The following is a 16,554-nucleotide window of genomic DNA, read 5'->3' on the forward strand; positions in this document are numbered from 1 at the left end:
AACTTTCTGCTGTACATTGCAGCAGTTTATATGAATGATTTAGAGACAGGGAGTTGCTTGAGGACATCATGCCTGTGGGTACTCAATAAATACTTGTTGAATTAAAATATATTTCTGTTATTTATGTGTACACATTTAATCTAAGTGTAGTGGTATTGCTCTTTTCTAGGATTTCAAGAGCCATTCTTGTTTTCCATCTTACATATTTTTCAGCTCTTGTACTGGCTTCTGTCTAACCCACAATATACACATACACATTTGCTCTGTCTGTCTCTCAGTTCTCTCTCATGCAGTTTTTGGGTGATATAATGGTTACCAAACATTTGACTTAGTCATCATGGTCAAAGCTTCCTCCGAAGCCTCTACTATGAATTCCTTATTACTAATCATTTATGACAACATTAAGCCCAGTGGGAATCATTTTTTTTTAAATTGATACCTACCCAGTTGATGCAAAGTGCAGTAAGTACCCATGAAAACACTGAAACTTAGTAAAATACTCTTGGAATTTTATTGATGGTGATTAGTTTGGTTTATTTTTAAGTTTTTAAAGTAGCCTTTCTTTTTGTCTCATGATTTAGGGTTTGTCTGATCCAGGTAATTATCATGAATTTTGTCGATTTTTGGCTCGTTTAAAGACAAATTATCAGCTAGGAGAATTAGTTATGGTGAAAGAATATCCTGAAGTTATCAGATTGATTGCCAATTTTACCATTACTAGTCTACAGGTAAGTAAAAGTACATTGTTGATGCTAAACTGTAAATAGAATACTTTCTTGATAAGATTTGGTAGGGATTTTTAAAAAACGTCTATTAAAGCACCTTGCTAAAAATATTCATTGCAAGATTTTAGGGAAAAGTTCTTTGTAACAAATTTTATAATAATAATTTAGAGGCCATATGATTATCTAATAATTAAAGAGTGAATTGAGAAACTGTGGCAAAATCTATGTGGAGAAATAAAATAAAGTTTTACAGATTAGTTTTTGGAAAAATTCTTTTTATAAGTTTGGGGAGAAGTTTTAAAACCATATTTTCTGTATGATATCAGCTCTGTTAAAAAATATTCATGGAAAGAAGATTAGAAGGATGTTCACAAAGATTTAAAATTTGCTATGTTAAATGTTCATTAGTGTTATAATCAGAACAAGTTTAGTTTTAAGTGTATGTTTAGTTATTTTGCCTCTGGAGTTCTTATTCTAGGAAGATATGATACCAGTTTAAATAACATTTGCTTTATTTTTTTGTAGCATTGGGAATTTGCTCCCAACAGTGTTCATTATTTATTAACTCTGTGGCAAAGGATGGTAGCATCAGTTCCTTTTGTGAAATCAACTGAACCCCACTTATTAGACACTTACGCGCCAGAAATCACGAAGGCCTTTATCACTTCTCGCTTGGAATCTGTTGCCGTAGTTGTGAGGTATTGAAAACTAAATGTTTTTGTTGAATTTTCATCTTCTGCATCTTGGAATTTTTTTAAAATGGAAGTATAATTTACCTGTGGTAAAATTTGACCTTTTTCAGTTTTGTGAATTCTGACAAATGTATACATTTGTGTTTAACTAACGATACAATCGAAATATAAAATAGTTCCATCACCCTAGAAAGTTTTTTTAGGTTCCTTTGTAGTCAGACCTTTCCCGATCCTTAGCCTCTAGCAATTATTAATCTGTTTTGTTTCCCTAAAATTTTTGCCTCTTTTGAATGCTGCGTAAATGAAATCATACAGTGTGTAGCCCTTTAGTCTGGCTTCTGTCCCTTGGCATAATGCATTTGAAATTTTTCCATTTTATGTCAGTAGTTCTTTACTTTTTATTCTGAATAGTATTTCATTTTATGAATATATCATAGCTTATTAATCCATTCATCTTTTGGATTCTTTCTGTTTAAGTGTTCCTATACAGATTTTTGTATGAATGTAAGTTTTTATTTCTCCTGGGTAAATACCTAGGTGTGAGATCTGGGTTGCTAGGTAAATGTGTATTTCACTTTAAAAGAAATTGCCAAACCATTTTCCAAAGTGCCCATTTTGTTCTGCATTCCTACCAGCAGTTTATGAAAGATCCAGTTGCTTTGCATCCTCATCAGCACTTGACAGTCAGTTTTAAAAACTTTTAGTCATTCTGATAGATGGGATGCCTCATTGTTGGTTTAAATTGCATTCCCTTAATGACTAATAGAGCTTCCCTGGTGGCTCAAATGGTAAAGCATCTGCCTGCAATACTGGAGACCTGGGTTCGATCCCTGGGTTGGGAAGATCTCCTGGAGAAGGAAATGGCAACCCACTCCAGTACTCTTGCCTGGAGAATCCCACGGACGGAGGAGCCTGGTGGGCCACAGTCCCTGGGGTCGCAAAGAGTTGGACATGACTAAGCGACTTCACTTTCAATGACTAATAATGGTGAGCATCTTTTTGTGCTTATTTACCATTTCTATATACTCTTTGGTAAAATACCTGTCAAATCTGTTGCCCATTTTTTGATTGGGTTGTTTGTTTTCTTACATTGAGATTTGAGAGGTTGGTCCACTTTGGTCACAAGTCTTTATCATATGTGTTTTGCAAATATTTTTTCCAGTCCATTGCTTGCCTCTTCATTTCCTTAACAGAGCCTTTTGAAGAGCAAGAGTTTTAAAGTTTCATGAAGTCCAATTTATCCTTAATTTTTTTCTTCTAGAAGTTTTATACTTTTAGAATTTAAATTCGGGTCCATAATCCATTTTGAGTTAACTTTTGTATCTGATACAGGGTAAGTCTCCATGTTCTTTTTTTTCCTTTTTTTCCTTTATGCATATTGAAAACTGGTTATCCCTAACACCATTTGTGGAAAAGACTCTCCTTTCTCCATTGAGTTGTCTTTACATTGTTTCCAAAAATTAATTGATCACATATGTATGGTTCTATTTCTGGACTCTATTTTCATTAATCTATATGTTTCTCCTGCTAATACCCTGCCTTGAGTACTGTAGCCTTATAATAAGCTTTGAGATCAGGTAGTGTGAGTCTTCCACCTTGCTTTTCCCTTTTAAAAATTACTTTGGCTCTTCTTTTGCTTAAATTTTAGGATCATCTTGTCAGTATCTACAAAAAATGTCCTTCTGGAATTTTGACTATGATTTCACTGAATTTGTATAATTTATTAATTTGGTGGAAGAATTGACATCTCAGCAATATTGAGTCTTTCAGGCAATAAGCGTGTTTATCTTTTATTTAGCTATTATTTCTTTCATCAGGGTTTTATAGTATTCAGTCTTTAAATCTTTACATATATTTAATTAAGATTTAATTAGTATTTTATGTTTTCTGGTGCCTTTCGAAGGTAATATTTTTCAGATTTACATTTCCATTTGTTTATGTTAGTATATGGTAATGAGTTCTGTATATTGATCTGTATGCTAGCAACTTTGTAAACTCACCTGTTAATATGAGTAGCTTTCATATAGTTTCTTAGGTACTTTTATATACATAATCATGTTTTCAATTATAGACATTTTACATCTTACCTTCAGTGTCTTTTATTTCTTTATCCATGATAGAATTTTGATTTAACTTAAATAGAATTTATTTGTGGTGAGTAAAAGTATGTTTCATTCTAATGTTGTCTGTCTTCCTATTATGTGTTTGCAGAGATCATTTAGATGACCCGCTGGATGACACCACCACTGTGTTTCAGCAGTTGGAGCAGCTGTGCACTGTCAGCAGATGTGAATATGAAAAGACATGTACTCTTCTCGTACAGTTGTTTGATCAAAATGCACAGAATTACCAAAAACTTCTGCATTCAGCTTCCAGAGTACCTGTGGACATGGCAATTCAGGAAGGTCAGTACATTTTATATGACTATTTAGGGTATTATGTTGAATTTTAAGTAGCTTCATTAATCAATTTATTTAATAATTTTATTGTAATTTATTTTTATTTATTTCCCCAATTTCTGTTCTTCTAGTCATCAATTAATTTTATTAACCTTCTGGGTATTTTGGTGGCTTGATGATTTTAATTCTTATAAGATTTGCAGGGAATATTTCTCTCTGGAATCAGTATTAAAAAAAGCTGATGATGATCTTTGAGTAGAGTTTATTAACTTATAACTGTCTTTTAAGTAATTATGTTTCCTTCTTAGCTATAGCTGACTAAAAATTTTGAGCCCAATGTTGGCCAGTTAAAAGTTACATAAGACCTCATCATGGTTTTATATTTGTTTATTAGCCTTCATCATGGCTTTATTTTATTATTATATTTTAGTTTCACAATTTCCTCTTTATTTTTCATTCTTTACTGAAGAAAGATTTATTTCTCTGTATTTCCTTAAATCCTTTCTGGAAAATAGGAAATTAAATACACTTTTCAGATTTTTAGATGAGATGACTTATGAGAATGGAACTGGCTGTATGTATTTCTAATAGAAGGCAGTTTGATTATAGTTCAAGGATGTTTTTCTTTTTCTTTCATGTTTGTTGATTTTATCTTGTTTGGAAAGTGAGTAGTAAGTGATGATAGTCAAACTTTCAGTGATTTTTCCATCTAAACTCTTTAAAAAAATTCTTTGAAAATTATCCTATATATGTTTACAAGATGTCGTCTTAAAATGCCTTTTGTTCATTTTCTGTTTTGCTTTTTGAATCATATAGTACTGCTGAGGGTCTGGATAGAGAAATAGTTAGCCTTCTTTAAATGTTCTCTTCCATGCCTCTCTTTATGAATTAAATGAGGGAGAACTAGCATGTTGTTTCATAGCATTTCATCTTCATGATTGATTTCTTTCTTTAGTAGAGTTTTGAAAATTATTAAATATCAAATACATCTAAGTATTGATATAGTAGCAGTAAAAACACCTTCACATAACTTAAATAGCAGGTCAATACCAACCTTTGCTGTTGACTTTTTTCTGCCAGCAGAAAATGCTTGCTGTTTATCAGTTGATGCCTTTTCTTCATAGTTTTACTGCTGCTGCTGCTGCTGCTAAGTTGCATATAGATATATATTCTGAAAATAATGCATAGTTTTGCATATTTTTGAACTTTATAAAAATAGAATCAAAATGTATTTATTCTTTTACAACTTGCTTCATTTTTTCTGTGTTGTGTATATGAGAGTTTATATTGGTGCTGTAGATATAGTTCCTTTATTTGTACTGCTGTAGTGCTGCAATTTATTGATGCATTTCTTGTCAATGGGTAAAGCTTGTTATATGTATTCATTACATAGCTTCAGTAGGTCATGCCAAACTATATTTTACAAACAGTGATTATACTACTTTATATCCCACCCATTTTGATCCAGTTCCTCACCAACAGCTCATAATGTTAAACTTTTTGTCAGGCTAGTTGAGGTAATATACCTCACACATATTTTACTTTTCACTCCTATGATTATTAATGATATTTAGTGTTTTATGTTTATTGACTTTGCTGTCGTCATCAGTGATATATATGTTCATGACTTTTCATTCTCCTCATCATTTGGTTTATTGGTCTTTCTCTTGCTGATGGAGTGCTTTACAATGTTTTAACACTAATCTTTTAGTTGTTTAAATTGTGAATATTGCCTCAAGTTTGTGACCTGTCTTTACATATAACTAATGTGTCTGTTCTCTTAGTTTTCATATCAAATTTTGATTAACTCACCTAACTTTTGAAGAGATGTTATATTTACATTGTCCAGAAAAAAAGAAATTAAAATGTGTTCTGTTTCAGTCTTGTAATCTGTCTTCCTATTCTTCACTCTCACAAATTATGATTCTTGCTAGTTTTGCATCTTTCAAAATTTTCTGTTTGCATATACAGTTAATGATATGCGAGTTCTTATCCAGTCTTACATGGAATGTGGCATACCACACTCATGTTCTACTCCTTGCTTTTTCTCATTTAACAATGTATTTTATAGTTATTCTCAAATGGAGAATACTTTTTTAAAGATGAACAATATTTTATTTTTTTAGTGTATCATAATGTAATTAACTGTTCTCTCCACTGCTGAGAGTCATTTGAATTGTTTGTCATCTTCTGCTATTAAAACTAATGCTATTAGTTTTAACTTTGTACTTGTACAAATTACTTTATAGTAATACTAAAGTTAATACTAAAGTATACTGAAGTATCGGAGAAGGCAATGGCACCCCACTCCAGTACTCTTGCCTGGAAAATCCCATGGACGGAGGAGCCTGGTAGGCTGTAGTCCATGGGGTCGCGAAGAGTCGTACACGACTGCGTGACTTCACTTTCACTTTTCACTTTCATGCATTGGAGAAGGAAATGGTAACCCACTCCAGTGTTCTTGCCTGGAGAATCCCAGGGACGGGGGAGCCTGGTGGGCTGCCGTCTATGGGGTCGCACAGAGTCAGACACGACTGAAGCGACTTAGCAGCAGCAGCAGCATACTAAAGTATACTAAAGTTAACCTGTACTTGTACAGATTAACTTTGTACTTGTCAGTTTATATTTATGCAAACGTGTCTGTAGGATAATTTCCAAGAGCAAAACTACTTCTGGGAGATAGGAATAATGTATTTGTAATTTTTATAAATATTTCCAAATTATTCTCTGTAAGGACTATACCAATTTACTTGTCCATCAGCAATCTATGAGAGTTCCATTTTATTGTCTTCCCAGGACAGTTATTACTAAACTTTTGAATTTCTGGCAGTCTTACAGGTGAAAAATGATTTCTCAATCTAATTTTCCATTCTCATATTAGTGATGTTAAACATTGTTTAAGAACTGTTTGGTCTTTTTCTGTAAAAAGAATTACTCATTTTTTGGCTCATTTGTTTTGTTAGGTTTTTTTAAATTGGTTTTTCACAGCTCTTTATATTTTAGAAAAATGAACCCCTTGCTTGTCTGTATTAAGAGTTTTTAATATCTTTTTCCTTTTTTTTTTCTGAGTGTACAGTTTGATGAATTTAGCAGATACATAGCCGTGTAACTAACAGCACATTCAAGATTGAAAACACTTCTTTCACTCTAAATAATTTTCATATGCCCTTCAATTCCATTCCGTAATGCTTGGTCCAGATAACCACTGGTTTTTGTCACTATGGTTCATTTCTTTTAGATTTCTATATAAATGAAATTATACAGTAGGAGGTCTTTTGTAAACACTTTGTTTCCTTAGGATAATGCTTTTGAGATTCAAATATTTTGTATATGTAAATATTTTGTTCCTTTCTATTGCTGAGTAGTATTGTATAGTATGGTTTTCTTTTTACTTTGTTCAGCTGTTTACCTCTTAAGTTACACTTCCAGTTTTAATTGACTTATGAATAATGGTGCTATGACCACTTGCAGACAAGTCTTTGTACCTAAATTTTCCTTTCTCTTGGGTAAATACCTGAGACAAATTGTGGGGTCATGTGAGAAATGTGTGTTTAATATTATAAGATACTGCTATGCTATTTTATGAAGTGTACCATTTTTCATTTCCATTAAGATTGCTTCACATCTTCATCATCATTTGATATTGTCTTCTTACTTTCAGCCATTCTACTGGGTATATAGGAATAGTATCTCACTGTGGTTGTATTTTGAATTTCCTTGATAATTAAAGAAGTTGTGCTCTTTTAGGCCATTATTATATCTTCCTTTGTGAAATGTCTGTTCACATTTTTTCCCCTTTTTATATTGGGTTGTTTGTTCTTTTGTACATAGTCTTATTGAAATTCTAAGTGTTTTTATATTCTGTATACAGTCCATTTTTCACATTCATGTTTACAAATATTTTCTTCCTGTCGTTTGTCTTTTTAACTCTTAAGAGTTAAACTTTTAAAGAGTTAAGTTTTAACTGTTGAAACTTTTTAACTGTTTCAGAGAGCAGAAGTTGTACATTTTGATTATCTGCATTTTCAGTTTTTTATTTATGGCTTTATGGTTTTTGTATTGAAGAAATATGTGTAACTGAAGTTACAAATAGGTTTTATATTTTTCTTCTAAAAGTTTAATAATTTTAGCTATTATGTTCAGGTCTGTGATCCACTTTGAATTAATTTTTGTGAATGATGTGAGGTAAGAAGAATAAGGCCTCCTCCCCAACACATATGGCTATCAAATTCTAGCAACATTTGCTGAAAAGACTTTTTTCCCTTTTGTATTATTCTGTACCTTTGTCAAAAATCAGTTGACCATAGAAATCTAGGGTCTGTTACTGGACTCTGTTCTGTACCATAGATCTAAATGTCTATCCTTATGCCAATATTATGCTGTCTTGCTTACTATAACTTTATAAGTCTTCAAATCAGGTAATTTAAGTCTTTCAGTCTTGTTCTTCTTTCTCAGAATAGTTTTGTGTTCTGCATCTTTTGCTCTTGTCTTAATTTTAGCATCAACTTGTCAATTTCTTTAAAAAAACTCATCAGTTTGATTGAGGTTGCCTCAATCTGTGTATCAGTTTGGGCCATCTTAATATCCAGTTCATGGACATGGTATCTTGCTACACTCATGTAGGTGTTTTAAATTTTTGTTTTACTGTATTCAGTTCACAGCTGTTAAAAATCTTTTATTGAATTTATTACTATATATTTTTGATGCTATTATAAATTTTGATTATTCTCTACTATCCTATGTAAGTCCAGAATTGATTTTTGTCTTTGTGTTCTGTGACTACTAAATTTACTTAATAGTTTAAATAGATTTTTTTGGTAGACTTGTTAGGATTATTTTATATGCTAATGTCACCTAAAGTAAAGACAGTTTTATGTCTTATCTTCATGCCGTTTATTTCTGTTTCTCTCCTTATTCCTTCAACTGGTAGGACCTTTAGTAGAGTATTGAAAAAAAGTGATAAGAATGGATATTCTGGCCTTGTTTCTGTTTGTACATAAAGACAGCATTAATCCCTCTTATCATTGATAATAAATTTGGTGAAGTTCCCTTCTGTTTCTTAGATTATTTATAATGAATGGGGCATAAATTTCTTTGAATGCTTTTTTTGTACCTACTCAAATGAACTTTGTTTTCTTTTTCATTTTACTAATGTAATAAATTACATTAATTGATTTTCCTGTTAAACAGACTTTATATTCCTAGGATAAATCCTACTTGGTTATGATATTGTTCTCTTATATAGTGTTAGATTCAGTTTGCAAAAATTTTATTTTATGTTGATGTTCATGAAGGATATTTGTCTTTAGTTTTCTTTTTTTTTATGATGACTTTGGTTTTGGTAACAGGGTAATACTGGCCTCATAAAATATAAATTGAGTCAAGAAGTGTTTCTGCCTCCTTTATTTTCTGAAAGAGTCTGTGTAATACTGGTATTATTTCTTTAGAGTTTGATAGAATTCATCAGTGAAACCAGTGGGCCTGGAAGATTTATCATTATGAATGAAATTTTGTTAATTGATATGGAACTGTTCCTATTTCCTCTTGCACTTGGGATCAAATCTAATCATTTATGTCTTTCAAGGATGACTCTAATTTTAAATTTACTGCAATAAAGTTATTTCTAATACTCCATTATTATTATTTTAATGTCTATGGGATCTGAAGTGATGTACTTTCTTCCATTCTTCCTATTTTAAAAATTGAGGTACACTTGCCACATACTAGTTTGAGATGTACCATGTAATGATTTGGTATTGTATATATTGGGAAAGAATCACCAGAAAAAGTCTAGTTAACATCCATCACTGTACATGATTACACATTTTTTTGTGTGTGGTGAGAATTTTTGGCAAGATCTACTGTTTTAGCAGCTTTTGAATATGCAATACAGTGTTACCATGCTATATATTACATCCTCATGACATTTATTTTTATAACTGAAAGTTTGTACCTTTTCCCCAACTTCATCCATTTGATAATTTTTGCTTTTTCTCTTTTTCCCTGATAGACTGACTGGATATTTATCAATTTTCTTAATTATTTCCAGAAATCAGCTCTTAGTTTCACTGATTAAAAAAAATTTTTTTGTTTATTTTTTATTTCCTGAGTGTTTTGGGAGGAAGATTTCTTATTTTCTACCCTATACTTTTGATTTTACTTCATCTTTTCAAATTTTGGATGGAAGTGTCACATCTTTAATTTTTAGATTTTTTGTAATTTTCTAATTAAAAACATTTAAAGCTATAAATTCTGGTTTAAGCATTGCTTTAGCTGTATATCATGAATTTTGATCTTTTATTTTCATTATCATTTAGTTAAGATATTTTCTAGTCTCTTATTTCTTTGTTACTTTATGGATTATTAGAAGTATGCTTTTATATTCTAAATAAAATATTTGGATCTTCCTAGTTATCTTATTGTTCCTGATTTCAAATTTAATTCTATCTTGGGCAAAATAATTTTGTATGATTTCAGATATTAAGTTTATTAAGACTTGTTTTATGATGAAGCATATGGTCTATCATGGCAAACATACCATGTACACTTGAAAAGCATATACACTTTACCATAATTGGGTATAGTAGCACTAAATAGAAATTAAGTCAAGACGATTAATAGTATTAGTATTATGCAGGTATTCTTTGTTTTCATTTTTCTTTGTGTTTATTTCTTTTATTTACAGAGAAAGAAGTATTAAACCTCCAAATACGATTGTGGAATAGTCAATTGTTTTTAATCACTAAGTCATATCTGACTCTTTGTGACCCCAGGAACTATAGCCTGGCAGGCTCATCTGTCCATGGAATTTCCCAGGCAGGAATACTGGAGTGGGTTGCTATTTCTTTCTCCAGGAATAGTCCGTATTACTTTTAATTTTCAATTTTTGCTTCATTTAGACTTTTATTGTCTTCTTTACTAATTGATCCTTTTATCCAGTACTGTCCCGTGCTTTCTGTTTACATGGGCTATCCTTCACCATCCATTTACTTTCAGTCTGTGTCTTTATTTTTAGAGTGTGTCTCTTGTAGATGGTGTATTTGTTGTTCTTGTTCAGTTGCTCAGTCATGTCTGACTGTGACCCCATGGACTGCAGCACACCAGGCTTCCTGGTCCTTCACTGTCTCCCAGACTTATGTCCATTGAGTCAGTGGTACCATCCAACCACCTCATCTTCTGTCATCCCCTTTTCCTCCTGCCTTTGATCTTTCCAAGCATCAGGGTTTTTTCCAATGACTCAGTTCTTTGCATCAGGTGGCTAAAGTATTGGAGTTTCAACTTCAGTATCAGTCCTTCCAAGGAATATTCAGGACCGATTTCCTTTAGGATGGACTGGCTTGATCTCCTTGCAGTCCAAGGGACTCTTAAGAGTCTTCTCCAATACCACAGTTCAAAAGCATCAATTCTTCAGCGCTCAGCTTTCTTCACAGTCCAACTCTCACATCCATACATGACCACTGGAAAAACCAAAGCCTTGACCAGATGGACCTTTGTTGGCAAAGTGATGTCTCTGCTTTTTAATATGCTGTCTAGGTTTGTCATAGCTTTTCTTCCAAGGAGCAAGCATCTTGTAATTTCATGGCTGCAGTCACTCACCATCCAGTGATTTTGGAGCCCAAGAAAATAAATTCTGTCACCATTTCCATTTTTTTGCCATGAAGTGGTAGAACCAGATTCCATCTATTTGCCATGAAGTGGTAGAACCAGATACCATGATCTTAGTTTTTTGAATGTTGAGTTTTAAGCCAGCTTTTCACTCTGCTGTTTCACCTTCATCAAGAGGCTCTTTAGTTCCTCTTTGCTTTCTGCCATTACGGTACAGTTATTCCTTAAAAAAAAAAAATCACTTCTGACCATCTCTGTCTTTTGATTTAAATGTTTAGTTCATTTACAAAATGAAGTGGAGGAGGACTGTCACCTCAATACCATTTAAACTGCTTCTTTAGAATAAAGTTTTTCATATCACACTGGTAGTCTATATTTAGGCCACAAACCATGGGAGGTCTGACTTGAGGGTTTTCCCCCTATCCTGTGACTAACGTTGAAGTCAAGTTAGACAACTTCCTGTTTTGTCTTTCTTTGTCTAGAGCAGGGTTGTTGTTGTTTTTTTTTTTTTTTTTTTTTTTTTATCCCTCCAGTTCACTTTATCTCTAAGGGTGTAAGAGTTTCTTATTGGAGTCCTCATATTGGGTATATCATAGGCTTGGTCCTTCAAATAAGCTCAGGTTCTCTAGTTGTCAGTCTGAATGTCTTTCATTTTCGGCCTAGACATCTCTTTTGACCTTTGTGGATTTATGTTTCTCTCTTACCAATTCAGTAATATATTTGGTGCCTTTGTGCAAAGTAGAAAAAAAAACAAAACAGCTTTTCTTCTACGCAAGTGTAGCACCCTTAGTCTAGTTGAGTTCAGTTGCTCAGTCATGTCCGACTCTTTGCGACCCTATGGACTGCATGCAGCCAGGCTTCCCTGTTTGTCACCTACTCCCGGAGCTTGCTCAAACTTATGTCCATTGAGTTGGTGATGCCACCCAACCAGCTCATCCTTTGTTGTCCTCTACTCCTTCTGCCTTCAATCTTTCCCAGCATCAGGGTCTTTTCCAGTGAGTGAGTTCTTCTCATCAGGTGGCCATAGTATTGGAGTTTCAGCATCAGCAACAGTCCTTCCAATGAATATTGAGGACTGATTTCCTTTAGGATTGACTAGTTTGATCTCCTTGCAGTCCAAGGGACTCTGAAGGGTCTTCTCCAACACCACAGTTCAAAAGCAGCAGTTCTTCGGTGCTCAGCATTCTTTATGGTCCAACTTTCACATCCATACATGACTACTGGAAAAAACCATAGCTTTGACTAGATGGACCTTAGTCAACAAACTAATGTTTCTGCTTTTTAATATGCTGTCTTGGTTGGTCGTAGCTTTTCTTCAAGGAGCAAGCGTCTTTTAATTTCATGGCAGCAGTCACTCACTAGCTCCAGTAATTTTGGAGCCCAAGAAAATGAAGTCTGTTATTGTTTCCATTATTTCCCCATCTCTTTGCCATGAAGTGATGGGACCAGATGGATCAAGGGATCAAGTGTTGGTATCAAGGCATGACTGGGTGCCATGATCTTAGTTTTATGAATGTTGAGTTTTAAGCCAGATTTTTCACTCAACTCTTTCACTTTCGTCAAGAGGCTGTTTAGTTCCTCTTTGCTTTCTGCCATAAGGGTGGTGTCATCTGCATATCTGAGGTTATTGATATTTCTCCCCGAAGTCTTGATTCCAGCTTGTGCTTCATCCAGCCCAGCATTTTGCTTGATGTTGAATAAGCAGTGTGACAATATGCAGCCTTGACGTACTCCTTTCTCGATTTGGAACCAGTCCATTGTTCCATGTCTGGTTCTAACTGTTGCTTCTTAACCTACATACAGATTTCTCAGGAGGCAGGTAAGGTGGTCTGGTATTCCTATCTTTTAAGCATGTTCCACAGTTGTAGTGATCCACACAAAGACTTTGGTGTAGTCAGTAAAGCAGGAGCAGAAGTGTTTCTGTAACTATCTTGGTTTTTCTATGATCTAACAGATGTTGGCAATTTGATCTCTGGTTCCTCTGCCTTTCTAAATCCAGCTTAAATATCTGCAAGTTCTCGGTTCATGTACTATTAAAGCCTGGTTTGGAGAATTTTGAGCATTACTTTACTAGAATGTGAGATGAGTGCAATTGTATGGTAGTTTTAGCATTCTTTGGCATTGCCTTTCTTTGGGATTGGAATGAACACTGACTTTTTCCAGTCTTGGCCACTGCTGAGTTTTCCTAATTTGCTGGCATATTGAGTGCAGCACTTTAACAGCATCATCTTTTAGGATTTGAAATAGCTCAGCGGGAATCCATCACCTCCACTAGCTTTGTTTGTAGTGATGCTTCCTAAGGACCACTTGACTTTGCACTCCAGGATGTCTGGCTCTAGGTGAGTGAACACACGAACACACCCTCTTCTGTGGATTGTTGCCACCTCTTCTTAATATCTTCTGCTTCTGTTAGTTCCATATCATTTCTGTCCTTTATTGTGCCCATCTTTGGATGAAATGTTCCCTTGGTATCTCTAATTTTCTTTTCTTTTTTTTTTTTTTAATGTCCTCTTTCATGATAGTGCTTTATTTTTTCAATATAAATTTATTTATTTTAATTGGAAGCTAATTCCTTTACAATATTGTAGTGGTTTTTGCCATACATTGACATGAATCAGCTATGGGTGTACATGTGTTCCCCATCTTGAACCCCCCTCCCACCTCACTCCCCCATCCCATCCCTCTGGGTCATCCCAGTGCACCAGCCCTGGGCACCCTGTCTCATGCATCGAACCTGGACTGGCAATCTCTTTCACATATGATAATGTACATGTTTCAATGCCATTCTCCCGAATCATTCCACTCTCGCCCTTTCCCACAGAGTCCAAAAGACTGTTCTGTACTTCTGTGTCTCTTTTGCTGTCTTGCATGTAGGGCTATTGTTACCACATTTCTAAATTCCATATATATGCGTTAGTATACTGTATTGCTGTTTTTCTTTCTGGCTCACTTCAGTCTGTATAATAGGCTCCAGTTTCATCCACCTCATTAGAACTGATTCAGATGTATTCTTTAATATTCCCTTGTGTATATGTACCACAGCTTTCTTCTCCATTCGTCTGCTGATGGACATCTAGGTTGCTTCCATGTCCTGGCTATTATAAACAGTGTTGTGATGAACATTGGGGTACATGTGTCTCTTTCAATTCTGGTTTCCTCAATGTGTATGCCCAGCAGTGGGATTGCTGGGTCATAAGGCAGTTCTATTTCCAGTTTTTTAAGGAATCTCCACACTGTTCTCCATAGTGGCTGTACTAGTTTGCATTTCCTGTAAGAGGGTTCCCTTTTCTCCACACCCTCTTCAGCATTTATTGCTTGTAGACTTTTGGATAGCAGCCATCCTGACTGGTGTGAAATGGTACTTCATTGTGGTTTTGATTTGCATTTCTCTGATAATGAGTGATGTTGAGCATCTTTTCATGTATTTGTTAGCCATCTGTATGTCTTCTTTAGAGAAATGTCGATTTATTTCTTTGGCCCATTTTTTGATTGGGTCGTTTATTTTTCTGGAATTGAGCTGCAGGTGTTGCTTGTATATTTTTGAGATTAAATCTTTGTCACTTGCTTCATTTGCTATTATTTCTTCCATTCTGAAGCCTGTCTTTTCACCTTGCTTATAGTTTCCTTTGTTGTGCAAAAGCGTTTAAGTTTAATTAGATCCCATTTGTTTATTTTTGCTTTTATTTCCATTACTCTGGGAGGTGGGTCATAGAGGATCCTGCTGTGATTTATGTCGGAGAGTGTTTTGCCTATGTTTTCCTCTAGGAATTTATAGTTTCTGATCTTACATTTAGATCTTTAATCCATTTTGAGTTTATTTTTGTGTATGGTGTTAGAAAGAGTTCTAGTTTCATTCTTTTACAAGTGGTTGACCAGTTTTCCCAGCACTACTTGTTAAAGAGATTGGCTTTTCTCCATTGTATATTCTTGCCTCCTTTGTCAAAGATAAGATGTCCATAGATGCATGTGGATTTATCTCTGGGCTTTCTGCTTTGTTCCATTGATCTATACTTCTGTCTTTGTACCATACTGTCTTGATGACTGTAGCTTTGTAGTAGAGCCTGAGGTCCGGCAAGTTGATTCCTCCAGTTCCATTCTTTTTTCTCAAGATTGCTTTGGCCATTCGAGGTTTTTTGTATTTGCAGACAAATTGTGAAATTATTTGTTCTAGCTCTGTGAAAAATACTGTTGGTAACCTGATAGGGATTGCATTGAATCTATAGATTGCTTTGGGTGGTATACTTATTTTCACTATATTGATTCTTCCAATACATGAACATGGTATATTTCTCTATCTATTTGTGTCCTCTTTGATTTCTTTGATCATTCTTTTATAATTTTCTATATATAGGTCTTTTGTTTCTTTAGGTGGATATATTAAGTATTTTATTCTTTTTGTTGCAATGGTGAATGGAATTGTTTCCTTAATTCCTCTTTCAGTTTTCTTATTGTTAGTGTATAGGAATGCAAGGGATTTCTGCGTGTTAATTTTATGTCCTGCAACTTGACTATTTGATTAGCTCTAATAATTTTCTGGTGGAGTATTTAGGGTTTTCTATGTAGAGGATCATGTCATCTGCAAACAGTGAGAGTTTTACTTCTGCTTTTCCAATCTGGATTCTTTTATTTCTTTTTCTGCTGATTGCTGTGGCCAAAACTTCCAAAACTATGTTGAATAGTAGTGGTGAGAGCGGGTATCTTTGTCTTGTTCCTGACTTTAGGGGAAATGCTTTCAAATTTTCACCATTGAGGATAATGTTTGTTGTGGGGTTATCATATATAGCTTTTATTATGTTGAGGTATGTTTATTCTATTCCTGCTTTCTGGAGGTTTTTATCATAAGTAGATGTTGAATTTTGTCAAAGGCTTTCTCTGCATCTATTGAGATAATCATATGGTTTTTTATCTTTCGATTTGTTAATGTGGTGTATTACATTGATTGATTTGCAAATATTGAAGAATCTTTGCATCCCTGGGATAAAGCCCACTTGGACATGATGTATGATCTTTTTAATATGTTGTTGGATTCTGTTTGCTAGAATTTTGTTAAGGATTTTTGCATCTATATTCATCAGTGATATTGGCCTGTAGTTTTCTTTTTTTGTGGCATCTTTGTCAGGTTTTGGTATTAGG

The 16,554-nt window shown here is 34.0% G+C and overlaps 1 protein-coding gene across 6 annotated transcripts in view; it reads left to right on the forward strand.

Annotated features, from left to right (window-relative positions):
- The window catches only part of RANBP17 (RAN binding protein 17), a 362,482-nt gene that overhangs the window by 44,600 nt on the left and 301,328 nt on the right, over positions 1-16,554 (forward strand). For all 6 annotated transcript variants that reach the window (XM_025270839.3, XM_044932591.2, XM_044932590.2 and 3 more), the window contains 3 exons: positions 582-728; positions 1,251-1,423; positions 3,629-3,822. In XM_025270839.3, the coding sequence (XP_025126624.1) occupies positions 582-728; positions 1,251-1,423; positions 3,629-3,822 (514 nt within the window). The remainder of the gene's footprint in view (positions 1-581; positions 729-1,250; positions 1,424-3,628; positions 3,823-16,554) is intronic.

The sequence above is a fragment of the Bubalus bubalis genome, chromosome 19, assembly GCF_019923935.1.
Source record: "Bubalus bubalis isolate 160015118507 breed Murrah chromosome 19, NDDB_SH_1, whole genome shotgun sequence".
NCBI classification, from domain to species: domain Eukaryota; kingdom Metazoa; phylum Chordata; class Mammalia; order Artiodactyla; family Bovidae; genus Bubalus; species Bubalus bubalis.